The 25,882-nt window shown below is 41.0% G+C and overlaps 1 protein-coding gene across 1 annotated transcript in view; it reads right to left on the reverse strand.

The window, feature by feature from the left end:
* Window positions 1-22,132: 22,132 nt before the first annotated feature.
* The window catches only part of LOC127474681 (uncharacterized), a 141,500-nt gene continuing 137,750 nt past the window's right edge, over window positions 22,133-25,882 (reverse strand). Inside the window, exon 7 of the mRNA XM_051795845.1 lies at window positions 22,133-25,289. Coding sequence (XP_051651805.1) covers window positions 25,199-25,289 — 91 coding nt within the window. The 3' untranslated portion in view covers window positions 22,133-25,198. The remainder of the gene's footprint in view (window positions 25,290-25,882) is intronic.

Consider the following 25,882-nt stretch of genomic DNA (forward strand, 5'->3'; position numbering starts at 1 on the left):
GCAGGCTAGTAACACAGCATACTGTCACTGAACCATCCATCTTTTAAAAATTATTTAGGGAGTTGAGAAGATTTTACATTTCATAAAAATCTCATTGTCTGATCTAGTCCAGTATTTAAGAGAAAGGGATATGAGGAAAGCAGCATAATGAAACCCAGCCCAAGGAGGCCAGACTAGAACAAAGGGATTGCTGTTGATTTTGTGTCAAACTTTGCCACAGTTTGACTGTGTGAGCTGGAGCAAATCTTTATGACCATGCTGCCATCAAAGGTGTGATTGCAGCTCATATAATCATGCCCTCGAGCACTCTTTGCATCAGTTTAGCCATCTGTACCAGAGCCATGATACATTTTTACCTCTTTTAAGGTCTGCGGAAACGCCTGATGTAATCCAAGTTTGCAAAAGCTTTTGTGGTCTACTGATGGAAAGCATGGAAATGCAAGATGCTGTAATATTTCTGCTCATTGAACCTACCGATAGAGGCACGTGCCTTGCCGCTGGAGGAATCTTTTAATAAAACAAAATCTATTGCTCATCCACTTTCTTCTGGCTGCAAAACTATTGTTGTGAATTGACGCAGGCTTAACAATATAAACCAGAGCACAGAACAGAGCAATAACACTCATATATATGTTCTTGGCAGTGTCTTGATGCAGAGCATGACTACAATCTGTTTAATTATCTGTATGTTATTTAATGATCCATCCGGTGTTGATTTAGAAAAGAACAAATTGGAATATTTGTGCTGAAATGGCAACTAGGGGAAGATGACTCAAAATTAACTGTTCCCTTAGTTCTAGTACGTCTCAAGGCTAGAAGCAGCACCTTAAAATGGCTTTAAATGAGCCCAAGTGGAGTTTACACACTGATGTTCATAATACAATTCTTGTTTCAGAAAAATAATAACTGTGAACACACGCATAACAGAGACTCAGCGCACAAAGCTTGTAATGAGGAATATTTCTTTAAAAATGGAGAGCAGGAGTATCACTTATCATTCCCACATGGAACAAGTGGTGAAAAGGTTGTGGAAATGGTTTTTATTGTTATCATATGTTTTCCCTAAATGTTGTTATAGGACTAAACCCTTTTTGGTATTACTTACAATATGCTATTGTTTGACATCCAACATTACACTCATGTTTGAATAGCTTGCCCTTGTAGCATCCTTCTTTGCTTTTGTTGATTAAGTTTGAGATAAATATACCATTGTTTCCATGGTATATAAAAACTACTCAGTCTCCTGTTGGGTGACTGAATATTAAAAGAATGGCAGGAGTGATCTTAGTGGAATAACACACTCGGGCAGTTGCTCTTTGGAGTAAGGGATCCAGATTCAATGCTCTGCTCTAGTTTCCTTCCTTTGCCCTAGGATGGTGCACCCACCTCCTGCTGAGTCTGACAGGCTGTATGACTCTCATTGCTACCCAATTCCTTCAAGGAGGAATTTGCAACCTGAAGCAGATTTGCAGATGAGTAAAACTTCCTGCAGTTAGTTTCATTTGACTTGTGTGGTCAAAATGAGTTATTGTGGGTCTTCTGTGAAAGGTGATCAAGGAGGTTCCACTGAAAAATGTGCGAGTTTCTTGCAGAATGCATTTCAAGTTTTAGGAAAACACAACTTAGGGGAGGAGACAGTTTTGAACATTCCATTTTTTATGGTTTTCAGGTGAACACTAGAAGTTTAGAATAAGGAATTTTGATTCTTGTTTGCTATTTTTTTCTTGGAAAATCTAGTTTTCTGATCATGTATTGCCACTTCCATGTGAAAGGCATAGCAGATCAGTTTTATTCTATGGAAAGCAGCTGCAGTAAGCTACCAGACATACTTCATTATGTCCCAGTTGCCAAGAAACAGTTGTGTTCTACTGATGTTGATGGATATCAATGCCCCATCCCTGTAAGTGTTCAAGGCCAGGTCCAATGGGGCTCTAAGCAACCTAGTCTAGTGAAAACTGTTCCTGCCTATGGCAGGGCTGTTGGAACTTGGTGATTGTTAAGATCTCTTCCAACCCAAACCTTTCTGTGATTCTATGAGTTATCATACCTAACCATATTTTTAAATATATTCACCTCTATCAAAAGTTAAGAAGTCTGAAACCACCTGACACAATTGCACTTCACTCTTCTCAAAGTGAAAAAAAAGCTGCTTTTCTTATGCTTAAAGAGATACGATGCACAAATACAAAGATACAGACATTAAGATACGTAGGTATGTAAAGGACTCAGTGTTTTAAAAGCTCAGTGAGTCCCCAAGGGCTTTTGAAGAGGCTGGAACTCTCAAGATGCTGGCAGGATCACTGAATGAGGTACACTGTCAGGGCTGTCACAGAATCACAGATTGACTGAGGTTGGAAAGGACCTCTGAATGACATCTTGTCTAACACCCCTGCCAAAACAAGGCCACCTAGAACAGTTGAGACTCCACAACCTCTCTGGACAACCTGTGTCAGTGCTCAGTCACCCTCAAAGTGAAAAAGCATTTCCTAATGTTCAGGAGGAATCTTCTGTGTTTCAGCTTGTGCCTATTGCCTCTGGTCCTACCACTGGGCACCACTGAAAAGAGCTTGACTCCATCTTCCTTACACTCTCCCTTCAGGTGTTTATACACACTGATAAGATGCCCTCCAAGTCTTCTCTTCTCTGGGTTGAACAGTCCCAGCTCTCAGTCTTTCCTCACAGAAGAGATGCTCCTTTCTTTTCATCATCTTTGTGGCCCTTTTTTGAACTTTCTCCAGTATCTCCATGTCTCTCTTTTACTGGAAGCCCAGACACAGTGCTTCAGATGTGGCCTCACTGGTGCTGAGGGAAAGGATCACAAGCCTTTACCCGCTGGCAAAGGAGAGCATTTATTACAAGGAGGCATTAATTATAACCACGTTCCTTTTGATATGGCTTATCATCTAGAGGGTTTGCAGTGTTTTAGTGTTCTCAAAGGCATCCAATTTTCCACTTTGATCTTCTGATCACATCTAGAAAAAGAGCGTGTCCTGGATCCACTGATACTTGAACGAATGTTCCATCACTGGCAAAACACATAGCTCTTAATCTAGAAAACTTAATCAGGGAGGTGAAAAGGAAGCCAAATTGCTAGAATTTTCTGAGGTAAGACCAGCCCATGCAAACAAGATGGGCAATATCCGCCATCCACCAAAAAAAGGCCTTGATTCTTCAGCACCAGGTCAGGACATCTATTGGTGGAGCACAGCTGGGACCACTCCAGCCTGGCAACTGCCATGGTCTCCTGGGCACTGTGGCTTGGTGCAAGGCCCAGAAAACTTTTATAAATTAGACCTGCTGAAAAGAGGTGAGGCTATAAATATTTTTGCTGGTTATCTAATAGAAAGGTAGCGCAAGCCAAAAGAGAGACTGACCTGCTGCATGGCCCTGCCAAGGCCTCTTTACCCCTCTAGAGCTCTTTCTCCCTTCACACACCTCCACTGTCAAGTGCCTCTACAAAATGCAGAGAGCTACCCCTGAGATTGTCTGTATTTACTACTACGTAGTGTTTCTTAGACCAGGTCTGGTAATAGAAAACGTGCAAAGTAGTAGGAAAAAGTTCCCTGGAAACTACCCTGAGACTGCTGCTCTCACCTTTTTAGGGCCACAAAATAATTTCGTTTCAGGGGCAGCATACAGAAATCCACATCTCTGCAGGAGTTTACCATGAGCTGTAAATGACATGGTGCTCTCTGCTATGTGGGCTAGCGTACACAAAACAAGGGCTGAAAACCTGCCTGAGCCTGCAATCACATTACATGTGCTTCGCTTGGTACCCTCTGAGCTGCACAACAGATATTTTATCAGAAAAGCAGCCCCTTGCATGGAAGCGTATCAATTCAATAAATTACATAGCCCTTTAAAGGCAACTTGCTTTCAAATGATAGTGCATAATGTCAAAAATATATGCTGTGTAGCTTGTGTGAAGTTTTCTCATTTTCAGTAATCATTTAAACAGAAATGTTTCATTTTAGGTAAAAGTTAACATTATGTTAAGCTGTATTCTACTTCTGTGTACTAACAAAGGTCACCAATGCAGTAATAAGTGTTTGAGGTTTGCAGGATTGCTTTGATGTAAATTCTATTTGCCACTGGTATTCTTCATTTACCACATATATCCCTGGAGAACAGCTTGCCTGCATAGCTCATAAATTTGCTATTAATCATGATGCTTCTATTACATCATTTCCAACCTATCCGAGCTAAATACACAATGTGATTTTTTTTCTCTCTATGTGAAATTTCCAGTTTGGTGACATATCTGCTGCATAATAAATTCCAGACAGTCATTCTTTCATGGTATATCTAACGTTTGCATTTTGGACCCGATCTAGTTGATTATTGAAATCTGTGGGAGTTTGCCAGCGGTTACAGCAGGACTAGAATCGTGTCATCCTTGTATCTAACTTGCCTTTGTTGCAGCAGCATGCTGGTTTGGAACCAATTTCTAATGAGAATGTATCTGGAGCTGCAAACATCAAATGTGCTAATTGTCTGCTGAAATGCTGGGTGTGGTGCCAGCAGTAAGTGTTGGGTTTCTATTTCAATGCTGTTTGTTTTCTCTTATGATTTAGTGCCACAAAATTAATCTGTTACACTTTGCAACAATGGCAAATGAGGAAAATGCTGACTTACAATGAACAGTTCTGCAATCTGGCAAAATAAGGGCCAGATGCACCATATTTCTGTTTGGTTTCTATTATGCATACTTTCACTCCAAAAGAGGGAAGGGGAAAAAATGATGTGATTTTATATGATAGTATAAGCAATGCTAGGTATTAAATCTTGTTGAAAGATAAGTCTGTTAGTGTAAGTCACCATTTGCAAGCTTTTTTTATACACATTAGTCTCCAGAAGTGCATATTACATTTAATTCAGTGGAATTATCCATGTACATTTAGTTATTCAGTTGTGCATCTGCAGTATTGGGACTTTTTTTGGTAGGAAGCAGAAAGGTGATATAACACTGCTGTTTTATAATACTCAGAAGTACTCAGACTAAGAGCAGCAAATGCATCAAAGTCATAGCAATCATGTCCCGTGCTTCTGACCAGGGGTATAATTTGGTGCTTACATGTGAGTCTATCTGTTTTCTGCTTATCTCTGGTAGCAATATAATGATGAATAAAACTAAAACTGCCTGAATACCGAAATAATGTTAACAGGACAATCTCTAAAAGTAAACAAGTACAAATAGCATCTTTTGTCAAGATTTTTGTACAACTCATTAAGAAACAAAATAGGATTTTGCAGGGCTTAGTTGTTTTGGTGGTACAATGGTGGAAATATATTCACAATGCTGTTTATGAAAATGTGTTCTTAAAAAATGTTGAAAGATTAATTTTTCATTTGTTCATCTCTGCTCATCTTGTTCAGACCATTCATTGCAAAAGCAGCAGCACTAACAGTCAAAAAGTGGGGCAAGCTATCTCAGGTAGTAAAACTAGGGGGAAAACTATGATGAAGGAATCAAAAGGATGTAAAAGGTAAGGCTTTAAAGAAAAAATGTTGGTCTTGTGATATGGCCAGGAACATGCAAGGCCTACAGACCTTTTGTATTTCAAGAGGAGGGCAAGTTTGCAGAGGAGATGACAGTTGGCAATACAGTCACCTGCAGAACGTTGCCTAACACCCCAGGTTTTTCCAGTGGACCTGGAGCAGAGAAACAACATGCCATGTGGAATGCTTGACTTAATGTGCTAAGCACTGAAAAGACACAGGGAACCCCATGTAGTCCCTTCTCCAGCCTAGTCAAACACCCTGCAGGACAGTGATATACCTGCAGAGCTGAAACAAGCATCAAAAAGACATACACAGCAATGGGTCAATTAGGTACATTTTTGCCAGCAACTTCCCACATATAACTCAGTCCATTTAAAACACAAGCCGCCTTTCAAGTAATTATTTGAAATTATTTACTCTTTTATGGTTGCGGAGTAAGGCAACATAATGCCTTTAATGGAATCCCAATCAAATGTCATATGCTGCAAAGTGTCTATGAACAGGTTTTATGGGCTTGAATTCTTACATCACACACTGGTAGCTATTATGACTTCAGCAAATGCCTTGGGGCCATAGAAGAGCATATAGAGTTTTAATGAAGGTATAAACTGATATTATTTATTTTAAAAGTATATTATCACACTGAGAGAGGAGGTGGGAAATGTCACAAATAAGGAAAAGATTTATTGTTCCAAAGTGCTTTACAAGTGTTACAACATATTAAAAAATAGTGGTCTCCGGTAAAGGCATTGGCTGCATGGGGCAGTCCTACCAGCTCATCAGCAAGTGCTGCAAAGACCCTGTGGATAGGGGCTAAGTGGCAAGATGACAATATTTGGGCTGAGGGCTCATGGCACAGAGCATCTGCCCTTGGGATGTCCGGTCCAAAGGGCTGATATAAGAGTTTAGTGATTTACGCAGACTGGGACATAGCGGGCATGGTTGTGTGTATGCCTGCACCTTTTGGGATAAACTGTTATTAGCTGTGATAATCCAGACCCTGACATCCTTTCAGACATGCTTGGTGGCAGACTGTAGCCAGCCTTTAGTCTTTGGTGGGAGCCATTTTCTGTGCTTATTACCAAGTGAAGACAATTGTATGTGACTACTTCAGCTGGAAAAGTTTTAAAACTAACTCTGATGTGGCCCAGTGTTCTCATCCTCTTCCCATCTCATAATATGCTCATCTCCTTTTTTGTTTTAAAATCTTAATTTTATAGTGCAAGAAACATGATTTATTTTTCCCATTAAAAGTTTAAATGAAATTCCTTTACAACAGAGTAACTATCCCACGTATAACCTTCCTCTTCCCAAAACTTTAAGATCTCACAATGTTATGAAACTATTCCACAACTGATGTATTTATGATCAAGCATTTCTTGGTCATACTTGGTGTGTGTTTAGTTTTTTCAATATGCGTTCAGTCCACATATACTCAGCAATCGAACAGTTGTTATATGTGAGGAGCAATCATTTTACCAACAGCTTCAGTGGTGCCTTTCCAATGGAATGAGAGTCAGACCACTGTTGTTTTAGTGTCCATCCCAGGTCCCTCCCAGCAGAAGATGTTGGGAAGGTGTGTGAGTCCTTAGGCGTATCAAGATTAGGATTTGCAAAGCATCCAGAGCAGGTGCCAAGTCATGGGAGGAAAACCAGAAATTATCTAGGGACCTGAATCCAGACCTACCCCATCCAGGTGAAGGTCATAACTTTGGTACTAGAGCCATGTTTAGACATATCTATTTAGACCCACACATGTCACCTGAGCTCTGCTGAAGTGGCAGATCCCACATGCTGCAAACTTGCTGGTGTCCCTGTTGGTGTGGATTCAAGCCCCCCCAGCATGATCCACTGCTGCAGATCCATAGGGATGTACCAGGGCAGCCGCAGGGTCGAGGCAAATGCTCTGCAGCCAGTAAGGGGAAAAGTAAAGATTTTTCTCCTGCCCTGAAAGATGGAGTAGCACTGAACTCATTACTCGTCCTCAGCAGAGGGCCTATGATTCTCACTCAGGAGAGTTCCTGCTCTGGACAGGGCATGTGAATAGTGCGAGAGACTGGCAGTGACTGGAAATAGCAAAAATCAATGCCTTTGCCTGCAGCATGGACTCCTACTCATCTGGGGGAGGCATCCGACAGCTTTACTCTAACCCACCTCATGTGAGATACCATATGTGTTTCCTGAACTAATATCTTATGGGAAATACAAATCAGAAAACATTGATCCTGTGCTTCTACCACTGCCCCCTTCGGACATTGCTGCTGCCACAAGAACTCATGCTGCCTTCATGCTTTGGTCCAGCAGTGTGGATTCCCCACCAGTTGTTCCCTTCATGCACACGAAGAATCAGGTGACCCCACTAACATATTTCTGCTCCAATTACCTGGATGGTTGCAACAAACACATCCACTCAATCCTTACAGAGCAAAGGGAGGGGTGTGTGGGGCTGTGCTTTGGGAATGGGCAGCAGGTGGTCCTGTCCTGGGTTTGTTATTACAAAATCAGGAAGAAGCGCAGGAAAAAACTGCATATCACCACCCTTTCTTATAGCACTTCCTAGCCTTTACTGCTCCTCTCCATGAAAAAAGGCTCCCCCAATCACCCTGTATTTGGAGCTGGGCCAGTGCTCAGAACCAACTGGTGTAATACATACTGTTATTCTCTGCAGGAAAAGAGGAAATCATGGATCCGGTGAACTTACAGGAAAAAATCAGAGGCTTTTGCTTTAGTCTAATAGCACTGGGTAGATGGGTTTCACTGTTGTTATGAAGACCTACACCTCCTTTCCAACTGCTCTGTGATATGACTGCTAAAGTATTACAAGGCCAGCATTTATTATTAAACTGAAATGTTAATATTTATATACTCTGTCTATTGGGATGGAATAATTAATCTTTTATTAAAGCACTTATCTAAATTGCCCCAAATAGTTTTCCCACCTGAAACATGCTGTTCTTCCTTTTCCCCAAACTTCTTTTTCTTTTAAGTGTGTGGCTCTGATCTGTTTTTTTTTGACCCGTGCTTCACAGAAAAAAATTATCATAAACCTTCACAGAAAGGCTCTCTTGGCTTAAAACCTTATTAAATAAATATGGTGGATCTGTAGCAAAACCATTTTAGGAACACTTAGGAAGAGAAGTCTACTTGTTGAGTACCAGAATGAAGAGATTCACTTCCCCAAAGGTTTAGAAAGACGATTTCCAATATACCAAAGTCTATTCTGATTTTGGTTACAGATTGTAGCACAGTTAAGAAAGCTTGGCCTTTTAAAGTATGAATGGGGTTTCACGTACTTCAATTCTTATAAAGCTTTCAGAAATGCTGCAGCAAGTCTACTCAAGCCTTTATGAATGCATCTCTAGTTCAGAGAAGCCCAAACCCTGTGGCTACAAAAAAGTCCCCAGCTGCCATAACTCTAGGGTAGGAACCAACTGCGGAACAGGAGGGTGAGAGTTAACAAATAGCTGTAATCCAAGAGTACTACAGTTTCATTACATGTCTCCGCAAATTGCAGATGGATGTGGAACTGATGGTTTTATTCAGTACCGATTCGTGCTCTGCTCTCAGCCTTCCCTACTCACGGCTTTGGCTGCTCACATTGACTAGAGAAACTAGTGAGAACTTCATTTAATTGCAATGCCTAATGTAGGTTAGGGGATATAGGTGCTAAACAGGTGCTCTTGGCCCAGGGGCAAGCACTTATACTGAGAAATGCACTGTCAAAAGGGTGCTCAAGAAAGAAAGGAAACAACTCTTAAAATAAATGTTTCTGTTTCCCATGCAACGGCTCTACAGGGTGAAATAGAAAATAGTCTCTTTCCCATGTAATGGCTCTACAGAGTGAAATAGAGAAGAGCTGTGTTTTTGGAGTTCCCTGCAGTTCAGTAATCTTCCTCTGGAAAGTAATAGAAACATTTGTGTCTCTGGCTGAGGGCTGCAGTCTTATTCACAGGCGCTGGAGAATACATGTCTCTCTGTGACACTCAGCAGGTTTGCATGACACCAGGCTTGGAGTGGTCTGAAAATGTTGCTGTGAAATTTTGCAGGATGCCAATGCTGATGACTTGGGGTATATGCACAGTTCTGTGTGCCCAAGGAAGTTGTCCAGCAGAAGCTACTTAGCTATCCGAAGGGGAGCAGAGCAATTCTGGAGCCCAAGATCCTCACTGGGAAAATCCAGGCAAGTACCATCCAAATGCAAGCTTTGTTTTTCTCATTAAGGTAGGTGCCAGCTAGGATGGGCTTCTCTAAACAGCATAATAAGGCATAGCAAGGTAGGTACTTGCAGGGCTCAGGATGTCACATTTAGTACACGGGAGTTACCCTAACAGCCCTGACTACTCCTGGGCACTCAAACCTGTCGGAGACCCAATGCTGCCCTCCTGGCTCCCACCCCTTGCTTTTGGCCCCCTGGGCTCCTGCCTGACTACACAAGCCCTTCTGTGACTGTCCCTGAACTTTATTACAGGAGACCATCTCAACTTCAGTTGGTTTAGCCTTTTCCTGCCAGATTAGACTGAGCAGGGAAAGGGTGGAAGCAATCAAGGGAGAGGGGAGAGGAGAGGCTGCCCCTAGCACCGGCACAGATTTGCGCCTAGCTAAAGAGGCTGTGCAGCTCCAATCTCACCTTCCTTCACACACCTTCTTTTGCTTTTATTTTTTCTTAATGATTCCTAAAAGTTCTTACCACCTTCTTCCTCTGTCTCACACACTTCCTTTCTTCTGGCTTTTGTTACTCACCTCCCACCATTTTATTTCCCATAGCCCATCACCTCCATCTCTTTGATCTGGCTCCATTTGTTGGGTGTACACAGAGTAACCTGTTTGCAGGCATACATCTCACAAAGCCCAGCTTGGCATACGGGTCCATGGCTCTGGATGAAAACGGGTGTGACAGCACAAAATATGGTGTCCAGCATCACACTGGCATTTCCATTCTGCTCCTTTGGGCTGCACAGAGAAAAGAGCTGAACGAGTGAGGCAACAATAATTGGCAAAATATTGTAATTCATGCAGGGTGTAATCAAAAATGCCCAGAGCTCAGTGCAAATCTTGTTATGTACTCCAAGCTTTGTCCTGAGAACTGCAGGTGAGACTTAGGCCTGTGAAACTCAACGGGAGGACTCCCACTTTGCCCTCAGGCTATTTCCTCTGTGAAGAAAGGGTGCAGGGACCAGGCTGTTAGCAATACTGAAGGATGCAGGGAGGACTGCTCAAAACTTCTATGTGTCATTTGCTACACAGTGTGAGTAAGGAGAAAGGAAGTGTCTGGAAATCTAAAATGGATTAAAAGAAATACATCCTTTTTTATCCTCTGCAAAGATTGCTCAGTAGGATAAAAATCTTAAATTCATGGATAATAAATCCATATTTATTAAATATATAATATAATCATAAATAGTATATATAAATTTATATTTATACCAATTGAATTGCTGGTTGTCTCAATAGAGTTACAAAATCTTCAGATGAATTGTTTTCAGTATCTTGCAGCAAAAATGGTGATCCTTCTGCTTCTTCCCTAGATAATGCTGATCCTATAAAATGAATAAAACACATTTTAGATTTGCCCTGGAAAAATACTGTGGCACTACGGTAGTGTTCCAAAGAGAAGTTGTGTTTATTTAACAGATGAATATTAGCAGCCAGGCAGGACATTATAATCCGTGGAGATCTGCACTTTTAAACTCAGGAAGTACAAATCAATCTATTACTCATTAATCTTATCTCAAAAATATACTTGATGGGACATTCTCTGAAGTTTACTTCTTTTTTCAAAAAGCCCTTCCCTCCTCTGGGACTGCTGGCGTTCACTGCTTAGATCAAATTGCCAAAGTTAGCCAACAGGCTGTCTGCTAACTACTTCTTGGATTAAGACATTCTTCTCAATTATGTTTATAAGCTGCTCCCCTCCCTTTCTGCACAAGTTCAGACCTCTGGTGTTTAAATTACATACTGGGTTAAGCATCTTATCCCACCAATACATGAGGTCTCTTCTCTGCCCTCCTGGGACATCTTTCTAAAATAGACGGGCGCCATATGAGTAATCTCTCAACAAAATTAATTTCTTGCAAACCTGTATCATCTCAGTGGGGTTTCTAACACACCTTTCTAATCTTAGCAATATTCCCATAACAATAGAGTAGGCCTGTTGCACGAAGCTCTCAGAAAGGGTTCTCATCAGTGTGCTTGACACTGCTGGCATAGCTTCAGTGGATTTGAATATCAGGCCTATATACCCAAAGAGCTTGCCTGGCTTTTTGACAGCAGCCTAGCATGGTGTAGGTGGTTTTAGTTTATTCCCCATTTATCACCAAATGATTTCACCCTTAAAATTAATAGACAAAAAATATTTGGAAAGTGATAGCTGGTTGTTAGATATTACTTTTAGTGTTCTTGTTCATATTTTTCTATTCTTTCCCATGTGCACTTGTTCTTGTGATCTTGCAGGACTGTAAAGTTATGATCCAGCAAAGTGCTGAAGGTGAGAGCAGAGCTCTGCTGATTCTGTGGCTCTTGCTGCAGTCGGGACCTCCTCCCTGGTGTGCCTTTGGGTGGGGTGCTTAACTTGGTCACCTCCATGACAACACCCCAGCTCTGGGGTCACTCTCACCTTCAGGATGCGGAGGAGGAGTTGGTGTGCACAGTTTTTGCAGTGACACAGGGATGGGCTGTAGCTGGAGGATCGGTGCCATCCCTGTGTTTTGCCCCAGACATGGTTTTGGGAGGTTTCCAAAGGGTTTTCAACCCAGTGTCTGTGGTTTATCGCTTTTGGGGACATCCAGCCCCTTGACCCAGACCACTCCAAGGCTGGAGAAAAAAAATGAGGCTTTTGATTCTTACAGAATTGATAGCATCTATTGAAATTAATTCCATGTTGGGAATTAATGTTCCACTGTCTCCAGACAGTAACACTCAGTGTGGAGCATGCTGCCAAGTTCTGGCTCTGAATTCAAAATTGCTTGAAGGCAGAACGTATGTTTCATGGGGTTTTGGAGATACCACAACCCATGAGATATCTAAGGTTGCATGAATGTGTTTTGTATAACCCATGAATGAAAAAAAATCTCTGAAGGCCTGAAACTTTTCACACATCTATCATGCTCAAACTGTGTTTTTTGCATGGTCATTCCTCTTTTATCCTCATCTAATGAGAATATACCTTTGCCTTCTAGCTGAATCTCACTGAAGTCTAATCTAGGTGTTCAGATGGACCTTTAGAGCACTGGCCCCAAGCTCCAGGGAAGTGCCGTTAACTATTACCTCCGCAGCTCCTGTGCATCTTCCCTCTCTTCCTTTCAAATGAGAAAGTTCTGAAACTGTTTTGGCCTGAGTTTGATAGCCTGACTTCTTCAGTGGCATCAGGCAGAGTGGTTTCATTGATTTCCTTGAGCTACACAGATTCACACCATCTGGGAAGTTGACACAAAGGATTTACAGTAAAAAGGTACATCGTATTTTTATTATTTCCTGATGTTGTTTTATCGTTATGGTGTCAGGTTCCAGATAATGATAATTCAAAAGCCTTCTTTAACAGTCATTTTACTGAGCTGCATAGTTGGAGGTTTAGGCTCCATTCAAAGGCTTGACTATATAGTTTTCACTCAAACTCATCCCAGCGTGGACAGCCAGCACAGCAAGACTGAGCCTGATGGTAATGTAGGTTGAGATAAACATTGGCATTAATGAATCCCTCTGAATTGCAGAAAATATCTGTCTTGGTTTAATATGTTTAATTGTAATACTACCTATAGCTGAGGGAATCTGATTAGGTTTGGGCTCAGAGTCTCCTGTGCCCCAATGCTGTCATCAGAAAGAGCAGTGCTGATGAACTTTCCAAGAAGGTGTTGGTACTTATTTGAAGTATTTGTCCTTGCTGTCTGTGACATTAGTACAGTCACTGAGCAGCATCAGCTGAGACGGTTGTTTTCTACTTTAAAATTTAAAACTTTGGGCATATTGAACTCATCATCAGCCCACAAAGAACACGACTTGACAGGAAGAGCCTGAAGTTTACTCATGTAGGTGCTACATTCACTACAGGAAAACTGGGTTTTTAGGGAAGATAATGAAGTATGTCTTGTGTACAAGCATACTTTGGCAAAATGACTTGTGATTGAGGACCCATAAATTCTTTAGTCTACAATGCTAATTATCCTTTCTTATTTAATGAATTGTAGGAGGTGATCTGAAGAACTATTTCAAAAATAAGAGAAATCCAATGAAGAAAAATCAGAAGATAACTATTTTATGCTACACAAAATGCTTCATAAAATCATAGACTCATTAAGGTTGGAAAAGACCCCCAAGATCATTGAGTCCAATCTTTGACTGAACATCACCACGTCAACTAAACCATAGCACAAAGTACTACATCCAGTTGTTTCTTGAACACTTCCAGGAATGGTGACTCCACCACCTCCCTGGGCAGCCTGTCCCAATGCTCAACCACCCTTTCAGAGAAGAAATTGTTCTTGATGTCCAGTCTGAACCTCCCCTGGTGCAGCTTGAGGCCATTTGCTCTTGTCCTGTCGCTAATTGCCTGGGGGAAAAGGCCAACTCCCACCTTGTTACAATCTATTTTCAGGTAGCTGAAGACAACATGTAGAAGTGGTTAATAATCAGAGGGCTGAATTGATCCAGGGAGTCTTCTAGTAATATCTCTTACTTGAGTTCAAGAGAGGCAGCAGACTTCCCTGTGAGATCGGTCCAGTCAGCACATGGGGCATATGGTTGAATATCTGCCTGCTCGTGGGAAGTGGTGAATCAATTCCTTGTTTTGCTTTGCTTGGGTATGCAGCTTTTGCTTTACCTATTAAACTGTCTTTATCTCAATCCAAGATTTTCTCACTTTTACTCTTCTGATTGTCTCTCTCACTCCACTGCTTAGACCCATATTTTAGGAAGAAATAAATTGCCCTGTGGCTGATGAAAACCTTAGAAGAGACATCTAACATTTAAATTACTAAAGCTTGGTGACACACATCTCCTCCTAAATGCAGGAAACCTGTTTAATCTGGCTACTCTTTGACCTTTAACTGACGAAAAACACACAAACTTTTCATCAACACCAAACACTTAACTTTTTTATTTGCTACTATCCCCTTGCTTCCTGGGGTCAGGTCTCTCAGCTAGTGGGCGTTTGTCTCAATGGAGAACATGTTGTGGCTGCTCTGGTGTAGGTCCTTTCACCTCCATAGGCTATGAGGGCACCCACTCATTTTACTGATGCTCTCAAAGTGACTTGAACTGTCTTGGTGCATGTGATGGAGGAGAACAGCTTATCCCAAAGATTTGTACTGGTGACATAATTGCAGGGTCCAGTCACTGGGGGACTCAGTGCCCTTGGAGCAGGGAAGCCTTTGAACTTCTGTCACTGGGAAACAGAGACAGATACTCAGCTAAGGTGACCATAGCCTTACGTTCCTGTGCGTCACCTTTCCAGAAGTGTAAAATCAAGTCTGTACATCTCAAACGCCCATTGCAAAACAGTGGGGCTGGTGTAGATATGCTGAATTACAAAAATAAAAAGTTCTCAGATGAAGGTTGGCTTTTCTCTGCTTAGTCTCCACTGGATAGTTTTACTGAAACCCACAACAACAGGTGAAAGGGAAACCTCATGTTAACCAATTTAACACTCTACGTACAGTACAGTAGCCTTAGGGAAGGAACTAAAGTGAGGACAGCTTCAAGACCAGACTCTGTGAAGCACTAAGTCCCTCAGATCCTTGGAACAGGATGATCATTATCATCTAGACTGAGGTTCCTAGACTGTACCATGCTTGTGAGCTTTCAAAGGTACTTCAGAAGAAATTCTGATCTTACCAGTAAGGGTATTTCAAAGAAACTCTGTTGTAGAGTGCAATGGAGCTGGTGCACTAGCTGTGATAGTGTGGGGCAGACAGGGAGTGGTTACTTCTGAATAGTTTATTGATCTGTTAACTCATTTTTAATTTTCTAGAGTAACTCACAGCTATGCTTAAGCAAACAACAGAATGGTGATATTATTAGGAACTGTGTGTCAGCCTTTAAATTTCCACGAAGAAAGAAAGCAAGTTTTTGTAAATAGCACAATATCTGCAGCCTTCCATCTCAGACAGCTGGTGTGAGTAGGGGAAGCAGTTCCAACCTTCTAATACTCTTTGGGATGTCCTCTGCTCAGCTCTGCATGTGTGCACGTGACTGTTTTTGAACACTTTTCCATATCCAAGCCATGCAATTAGCCAAAATTCAGCATCCTGGATGTAGTTTCCTTTAGAAAGACAAATCGAGTCAGGCGTTGCCTGTCTTAAACTTGCCTCTTTGTGAGGAACATGCTGAGTCTGATCTCTTGAGCAGAGCAGGAACAGAGTCATACGCAGCTTCTTTGCTCACAGGTTTAGTGTTTGTAGTCAGCACTTGGGTAAAACACTCTTGCTAAGCTTTTCTCTGGCCACACTTCCCAGTGCCATTTGCCCTGCTCTGTCTCTCTTTTCTCTGCTTCTGTTTTTATCTTACCTTTTTTTTTCCATATAATTTACTATAATAACACTAAAATGTCTTTCACAAGGTTTTGTCTACAGAGCAGAGGCTGAGACTTTAGCTGGACTTCACTTCCATGAAGTAGATTAATTATTCTTAACACTCGTTGCCTGAAGCAGCTCCAGTGAAATTTCACCTAACTCCCCATTACTGTTTTCTTCCTTGCCTCTGTCATTTGTGTGCACCTCCAACTGTGTCTATTTAGCCTCATGATTTGCAGGTTTTGGTGTTACCAGAAAAGCCATTACTGATCCATGACTAGTTACTTTCAGGGCGGCATGTCCTAAAAGTGTATTTAAGACCTTGAAATTCCCCATAATGTAGAGTTCAGAGAAGTGCAAAGGTAAAGCTATGCACTACAAGCTGATCTAAGTCAAGGCCTCATGAGACAAAGGAAATAGTAGAGGTCATCCTTTCCAGGTCAAGGATAATTATTGAAAAGAATGGAAATAGCCTTGGAGTTGTTAAGGGAAAGGGGATAGACAAAAGATTAAGAAGGCTTCCTGTGTTCCATAGGAAATGAAATCTTCCTATTTTCCTTTCTTATTTCCTATTGAAATCAGGAGCTATACCATTTAATTTTGTGTATTGGTTAAGAAAGATGGGGACTGTTTTCATGTAAAACACACACACAGATAACCAAACCGAAGAGGTTTGTGTCAGATTCTGATAGAAGGAAGTTAACTTCCATTCCCAGCACAAATAATTAAGTGCTGATGAAGCAATTTCATTCTAAAGATTTTAATCAGAAAATGTAACCTTTCTCTCTACAAAACTGTGAATAATGATGCACTGAAACTTACTTATTAAAAGAATGTACTTACTGGTCTGGATAATACAAGGTTTCTGACATTCATTCTGGTCTCCTACCTGAGCTGTGTCATTGCTGTGTTGTTTTAAATACAATACAACACTCTGTTCAGTGTGCGAGGGGCACAGGTAATGGAGAATCGCCAGTAGCCTTTGGAAAATTCAATTTTTTTAAAAAGTGTTAAAAATATTTAGATGCAGTTATGGTCCTGCTGTATAGTTACACATACCCAAAACCAAATAGAGATGCACCTTGTGATTGTAAACTGCTTGCAAAAGTGAGAGTGGGGCCACCTCCACCTCCATGCTTATATATCATGAGCTTTGCCACACATAGTTTTGTTTAGGGTATGATCCCTTTCTCCCTGCAAAGATGTAGGGTCACTTATTGACCAGGCATGGTGGTACCTCTGAGACCTGTGGGACTATAACTGGACAGTGAGGTGAACTGCAAGGGCATTGCTCATAACACAACAGCCATATGTGGGGAGATCAAAAGTCTACATCACGGGGAGAACTCCAGCGCGTGACACTCCCCAGGTCTTGGATCTCATTGAAGTTACTGTTTGTTTGTTAGGATATAAATGCAAAACCTAAACCATCCCAAACTGAGCACATTATGAACCTTTGACAAAAATAGTCTTAGTGCCTTAGACAGGTATTAATTTGTCTTGGCCCCAAGCACAGCTAGAGTCTAGGAGCAGTAATTAATTGCAAACACCTTCCAAGCATGTCAGACCTCATAAAATCCCTATCTTAGACTAGGATGTAGCTTTAAAGACAATATTCTGCAGTTATACAGGGCCAAAGTGACTTCCTCTGTGCATCTGTTGAGCTGATTTGTTTTCAAATGTTGATTTAAATTTTACTTCTTATTATGTGATATTGCTAAAACTATGGTTTTATGGCAAATGTGTTCCAATGCAATAAAAATGTGCTTATTTTTCTTCCTACTCCCTGAACTAAGAATAAAATGCCTCAAGGGGCTATATATATTTAATAGATTTTCTGAATTAAAACCCCCTTCAATTAAAATCATAATCTTTGGTGGTCCCACATAATATTTTATAGCTTACATTCATAAACAACATAATATAATCTTGTTTTTTGATAGGACTTCTGTCTTTGCTAAGTTTCCTTTCTGGCTAATTGTTTCTGCCTGCCATTGATTTTTCAGATCCACCCAGCTTTCATTTGTTATTTTCTTTTACTGATTATTTTAATAGCATGCCTTAATGTAGCATATGTTTGGCTCCAGTTTTACCCTAACCATTATTAACAACATAAAGCTCCTCCTTTATGTGACAGTGCTAATGTTTTTAGCTGTGTTTAATTAGCCCCATCTTAGTAGGGAAGCACTTTTAAGACTTGTGTCTTATCTCCTAATGTTTCAATTTCCGCTTTTTCTAGCAGATAAAAGCTAAATGTAACCGTGGGCTGCAGGTTTGGAGCACAACCATCTGCAATCTCATTTTAGAGTGCGAATGGGCAGATCGCTTCCCACTTAAACTTCTGCCACAGTGGACTGATATTTTCAGGGTAGTTGTAATTACATTCATGTATCTTCAGAGAATGTTAATTACAGGAAGATGCTTTCCTTTTCTTGAATACTGGATCATGTGCACGGCAAGTCTGGAGCAATAAAGGAGAAGCATTAAATCACAGGTGGGAAGGAAAGAAATGAAAAACATTTCCAATAGGCCAAAAGGTTGTTTGGGTGGCACAGGGAAGTAAAAGGTGTGAAGAAAAAAGACGTGTTAAACCTTACGGTCACATGGAGGTGAATGAGCCCAGAGGGTAAGAGCAGCAGCAGAGCTCATTCCAACTGGAGGACATGAGGATGGTTGGAGCAGCAACTCTGCTAGAGCAGGACTTGCGTGACAGGGGTGTCCTGAAGCAAGGCGGAGTGAATGCATCGGGTGGTTTCACTCCTCGTGTGCCTGTGAGGTGGGGCGGCAAGAGGATCGAGGTTTCACCATCGCTAATGTCTCCTAGCCCGGCACACAGTCCATAGGTCCTGGAGCCGGGCAGGAAGAGCATTAACTTACATTGACTCTGCTGGCTATGAACATCCAAACAGCAAGGATAATTGGATCATAGAGTCATAGAATAGTTTGAGTTGAAAGGGACCTTTAAAAGTCCTAGTTCAACACCCAGCAGTGACCAGGGATATCTTCAACGAGATGAGATTGTTCAGAGCCCTGTTCAATTTGACCTTTAGTGCTTCCATGTCTGTATTGTTCAGACAATGTATGTAACACAGAGTGGCAAACATTCATTTGACTGAGCAAGTAGATGTAATAAACCACAGATGTAATAAACCACAGAATCATAGAATGGTTTGGGTTGGAAAGAACCTTACAGATCGTCTAATTCCAAGTCCCCTGCCATGGGCAGGGATGGTTGCTCGAAGCCCCATTCAATCCAGCCTCGAACATTTCCAGGGATGGGGTATCCACAGCTTCTCTGGACAACCTGTTCAATAAAGCTTCAAATGGTAGTATTTCTGAATCAAGAATCCATATAGCAATACGACCTTTATTTTTACTAAAGGCTATACATTCTTGCCCTGGTTTTGGCTAAGGACAGGGTTAATTTTTTGCAGTATCTGTGAGGCAGTGGAGCCTGGAGCTGTGTGGTCATGTCTAGGTTGTTATTCCATACCACTCATATCATTGCTGGGGAGTGGAAGTAAGGGATTCCCACTTCTGAGAAGAAGGGGCACGGCTTGCGGTTGGGGTAAAAGCAGGTGTGCAGAGGGTACAGCTGCCATTTTGTTCATTGTCTCTGGGTTGCAGCATAGTGGGTCAGTCGGGGAGCAATTGTGTGTCAAACACCCTCTCTTTTGTGCACTGCTGTTACTAGTATTGTCACTGCTACTGTTTGTTTTCATATCTCATTGCTGTTTCCAGTAAATTGTTCTTATCTCAACCCATAATCTCTGCCTTTTGTCTCTCTCACCGTAGGGGATGGAGGAGGGGAGCAGGAGTACCATTCCTAAAACAAAGCAATGCTTAAGTACTTTCATATATTTAAAAACTAATGTGATCGGGAAGATGGTGGGACATTAAAAAAGGAAAAATTGAGAGACAAAATTCTATATCCATGTATGCAGAGGTGCTGGGGTAGAAAACACTGCTTCATTCAGGCTTCAGGTGAAGCTAGATGCATGACAAATCTGACTTTTCTTGTGTGATCAGGGGAACATGTTGTCATTGCACTGGATCCTGTTTCTAATGATGACTAGACCAGGTGGTTTGGTTTTGTAAAGAGCTATGAACAATTAAAAAGGTGTGCAAGGCACTGGCAGTGCCAGCTTTCAATGACTCCCCCCATCTTTGTGTGGGTGAAATGTTACAGGAGGGGAAAACAAAAGCAGAAACAGGCATCTTGGATAAAGCACACTCAGCCACTAGACAAGCACAGGCCTCGATCCTGCAGAAGCCAACTAGTTTTATACATACAAACAGTCTATGGAATAAAGTGTGCAGAAATTTACTGGAAGATGCCCTGAGAAGGGAAGTGGGAGTGAAGCAAGCTGGAGGAATGACTACAAAGTAGAGAGGAGTTAAGCACAGAGCAGTAGAAGTTCAGCCACTTGGCCGATCCATCAGGTCAGTGGATTACAGCTGGAGCATCATACCAGATAAAATAACAAGATGAGCCAAGTGATGGCAACCACAGGGAAGACGACCACCAGGAAGACTGAAAATTGGAACGATATTTTAATACCACCAAGCAGAGTGACAAAGCAGAAGAGGAAATATAATGTGATGAATGTAATTACTTACATCTGCCTGGGGACTGAATGAGTATTGTTACTTAATGCTTTTTTTGTGATTGTACTTTGGTTATTTTACAAGTAACTGAGCCCAAAGGAAACATGCCATGAAGCCCTTGACAAAGCAGTGGTTATCTGGCCAACAGAGATTAGGTGGAGAGACTGCAAATGAGTGAACATAAAGAATGTGTAAACTTACACATCCCAGGAAATAATAACTGGACAATCCCCTAAGGTGAGAGATGAATGGCTGCCAACATGAACCACTGGACATGCACCACAGACTTAGCCAGATGAGGGAGGTGATTGTCCTGCTCTACTCTGCACTTGAATGGCCTCACCACAAACCGTGTCTGCAGTTTTGGGCACCATAATATAAAATAGATATAAAGCTATTAGAGAACATCCAAAGAAGGGCTATGAAGATGATGAAGGGCCTAGAGGGGAAGCCATATGAGGAACACCAGAAGTGATTTAGGTTGTTCAGCCTGGAGAAGAGTGAGGTGAGATCTCATCACAGTCTACAACTTCCTTTACAAAGGGAGACAGAGGGGCAGGCACTGACCTGTTCTAACTGGTGACCAATGACAGGACTCAAGGGAATGGCCTAAAATTGTGTCAGGGCGGTTTAGGTTAGATATTAGGAAAAGTTTTTTTTACCCTGAGGGTGGTTTGACACTGGAACAGGTTCCCCAGGGAAGCAGTTGCAGGACCAAGCCTGACAGAGTTCAAGAAGGGTTTGGACAACACTCTCAGGCACATGGTGGGATTCTTGGGGCTCTCCTGTGCAGGGCCAGGAGCTGGACTTTGATGATCCTTGTGGGTCCCTTCCAACTCAGGATATTCTATGATTCAAATCTATGATTCTGTGACTTTAAATCTCACTGTAACAGGCCAAGAGACCATGCAAGAGCAAATGAAGAAGTCAGAAAAATCCTGCCCAACTTGCCTGTGACAATCTTGGGTGTGTTTGAGTTTTGATGCAGTTTCCTGAGCTCTTCAATTTGTGCTGCAGACTGTACTCAGCCACATCCCTGTGTCTGCTGCTCTGAGTACCTGCTTTTTCTAACTTAATGGCTGTATAATGGAAACTCCATGAACTTGGATGCAAACTGCAATCTTGCCTAAAAAGAGGCTTGTCACCTTGGTGGACTCCTGAGAGGAGGGTCTGAGATCAGGCAACAAAACCCATATCAGCCTGGCCCATGCTATGATGTTCCCCATCTGGAAGGTAGGACTGCTGGTCTCCAAGTACATGGTTTAGTCCTTAGCTCAGCACAGCGAGTTCCAGGCCAGGAATGGGAACCTTTTGGGGATCCTCATAAGATGTGTCCCTCTGCTAAGCCCCCACTCCTGGTGCCCCTAACAGCAAATGCACTTCTTCTCAGGCATATGCCTATGGTCATGGGACAAAACAAAGGCTACTTGCATGTAAAGATTTTACAAATTTGGTCACTGTGACCAAACTTTATTACTCATTTTATGGAACTGTGACAAAAGTTTAGGAATCAAACAACATGGGGATCACAGAGGCTATTATGTTTATTGTGCTGAACAGACTGTGATAATCCATTAAAGGAACATTTTCAACAAGCAAGCGATTTGAAGTACAATCATAGACAGCAACTCTACATGAAGAACAAAGCAAAAAGTTAGAAGACGCTCAAAAGCAAAAGTACACTGTAGTTAAACATCTTGAAGTGATTTTTTTTTCCTGCAAACACACCTCTCTTGCAGAAATGGTAGAAGAGTTACATGTCCAGTCATAGTTAGCAGTGACCAATAACAGCAAAGAACAGTCGTATAAAATTTATCTCCCACAAAAATAAACTATACATATAAAAAAATTTTATGATGTTCTCACTGAGTCAATGGCCACATGCAATTTTTCAGTCTGAAAAAATGAGGTATAGCAGGCCCTAAGAGGTAGTAATGTGTTTTGATTGTACTACAATATATAGAAAATGTATGATTCAGTTCATCAGAGTGGTAAGTCTCTCGGAGGTTGAAGAGTGACATACACCCAGCAATTATTTCTGTGTCATCCATCGAATACCGTGGTTTTAGAAAACGCAAAAAAAACCCCTTAAATCCTAAAAGGGACTTGCTAAGGCTTGATTCAATGCCCTTTGATGTCAGCAGAATTCCTTTTACTGCCTTAAAGTGACACTGGAATTGGCCTGTTAGAGCTACTGTATAGCTAGGATTTCTCTTTTACTTAATATTAACATGTCTAGTTGTAAGACTCCGATCAGCTCTTTCTCAGCAACTTCCACTACTGAACTCTCAGTCTTTCAAGGAGGTCTGCATTTCTTGACACTGCCTCTTGGAAGAAGCCAGTAAGTAGTTATCTTTAACTGCATTTGGCTCAGTACTAAAGCCATACCAAAGGATGCCTTCCTGAGAAACTACCCCGGCCCAGTTATTAATACAATGGTACAAAGTACTGACTAGGAAAGAGAGGAAGAAGGGAAATAAAACAGAAATAGAGAAAAATGAAATCGGAGGGAGGAGAGAGAGAAAGAAGGAACAACAAAAGTCAGAGAGGGGAGAATAAAAAACCTCTACATTAGAAGCATTTAAAATAAATCTGGCTGAAACATTACAAAATCACATATGTCTAAAATACATGAAAATACTTGTCAAGTATTTTCTTACAATCTACTAATTTTTTTTTTTAAACACATATTTGTGATTGCATTATGCAAAAGCTGAGCTTGCTGCTTTCCACCTACAAAGCTTCAAGTTTCTTTGAAGGTTTTTTTTGTTATTTTTTTTTTTTAATATGAAAGTAATTTAAAATGTGTTCATTTTCCACAAGTTATTTTACAAAAATAGTTTTGAACTAGGGATTAGTTGCAGTCCTAACCGTTTCAAACATCTCAAAACTAATGCTGAAAGTAACAAGTTCATTCCATTTAAAGTCTGGAGGTAGGTCTTTGTCAATCAATTAGTCCATTCCTTTAAACAATTCATTTGAGGTACAAACTTGGACAGTAATATTTAAACATTACAGCTAAATTTTTTCTATGTCATGTAGTGTCACTGAAGAAAATTATCCCACAAACCTCTCAGCAATTCAGTACAAAAATATATTCAAGTTAACAGTACATTACACAGAAGTCTAGCAGAGAGTAGGGTAAGTACATAAAACAAAACAAAACAAAAAAAAACCAAAATCCACACAAAGAGAAAAAAACCCAAACAAATCAAGCGAAAAGAAAAACACATAGTCATGCTGAAACACAAAAAAAGACATTGCTTCCTTAACTGCAAATAATGTTGAAATAGAAAGAAAGGGAGAATGCAGATACTCATTATTATCTACCCAATAAAAATTTCCTGCATTGAATGTGTATAGCAGCATGTATTTATCAGTCTGTTGAGTTATTTGTAAAAAATCAGAGGTAGTATTGAATAGTGGGGTAATATTGCATCTGGTGCTAAAAGTGCTGCTTTGAATGAAAAGATGGAGAAATGCCACTGGCACAGAGGTGCTCAGTGAACCATCCTATGTCAAAATACATTGCTTAAGGTAATGCACGAGCTTAGTTGAGGTACATGGTGTTGGTTCTAACATTGTGACTGATGTGTAATGAGGAGATATTCAATTCTTTCAAAATACTGGTACAGGGTGAGGGGAATTAGTTAAAACAAAGCAAAAATCTGGATTATTTTTGTTCAGATAAATGTATGATTAATTTTTAGGTACCATTCTGTATGTTTTAAAACACTTTTATCGATAAAGACTTAGTTATTAATGGCATAAGAGAGTTTGGTGTCAGTCATTTTTGTTTCCACAGAAAATGCCTCACTCTATAGAGAGTCAACTCCCTGGCTTCCTATTATCCAGGTGATAAGGGTTGTTCATTTTGTTTACTACTATTTCTGCTGATATGTTTGTATCTGTAACCATACAACGTATCTTTGTCTTTCTTCCCTTTTGCAAAATGAAAGTACCATTTTTGTGTTGATTTCTTTCTTCTGATTACCAGCTGAATGAAGTGAAAGATCATCTTTCATTTTTTTCCTGAAATAACAGTAAGTCTTATCAAAAAAATAAAAAATCAAGTACAAGTCTACAAGAAGGTTACAAAAGAAAAAGAGTAGTATCTATCCTTATCTTTGGTGATCTAAAACAGGGAGTTCACTAAGTAGGGAGTGGGTTGCTGGAAGTGTCTGCAAGGCATAAGTGTTACAACACTCAGCCTTTCCTATTTCAATGCCCATTATAATGACTATGTTACAAGTTTCTTGTTTATATGCAGTGCAGTGAATGACATAAACCTGAAAACCTGATTTGGAGCTCTTCTGGACCCATTCACCCTTACTTAGCAACTCAAACAAACTATTAATAGGAAAAAAGAAAACAGTAATTAAAAGTTGCATCGTTAATCTGTGTCCCCTTTCTGTTACAGCAGTTTTTCACTAAACCTGGGACTGTGAAGGGATTACAAAGATGATTAGTCAAATCCTTTTTAAGGTTATGTGATTCCCCTCGCTTCCCCCCCGCCCCCCCTTTCAGGCAAAAGTGGAAAGATCATGGCAACAGAAAGTAAGTGGTCAAGGCAGTGTCTTCTCCCTTCAAAAGACTGCTGATGAGGTAGAAATTGCATGGTGCGGTGTCCTAGTCTTCCTCTGCAGACTCTTGTGAGGACGTTTCTTCAGTCTCTTCCTAGAATACACAAATAGGAATAATATATAATAATAATATGACCGTGTATCTTAAGCTGCTGCTTTACTGTTCCCTCATGCAGCTGACAATTACCTCCTGAGCTAATAAAATGCTCTTTACAGCTGCTGTGACACCTCAAGAAGCCACCTTGGGGAGGAGAGGAAGGTACCCTGCTCTCTGATCCCACCACTTTGCCTTGCCAGGTTTTTCTTCTACCCCAGGAGACGTCAAGAAAAAGTAATCTGTGCCATGCTCTGTCATAGGTCTCCTATGGCCAGCAAACATGGGCAACTAGAAAAGAGAAAGCGTTTTGAGCAGGTATCCAATGTTAAGCTGTTGTTCTCCTTCTCCTCCTCATTGGCCCTTTTACTGCTTCATGTTTACCTTCAGCAAGCCTGACCAAATGTGATGCTCTTATCCTGATTTTTTTAATGAATGTGCAGTACCCTTCAGGACATGGGTGGTGAACTGGGGGCAATAAACATTTATAATAAAAGGGGCTGTCAGTGAAAAGTTGTTTTTTATCAAACACTGCACATCATTGCCTAAGACAGCACATGAAAAAGATCTATGAAGAAGAGGAATTTGCCTCC

This window comes from Manacus candei, unplaced genomic scaffold, assembly GCF_025592945.1.
Source record: "Manacus candei isolate 608988 ecotype Guabito, Panama unplaced genomic scaffold, ASM2559294v1 h1tg000043l, whole genome shotgun sequence".
NCBI classification, from domain to species: Eukaryota; Metazoa; Chordata; class Aves; order Passeriformes; family Pipridae; genus Manacus; species Manacus candei.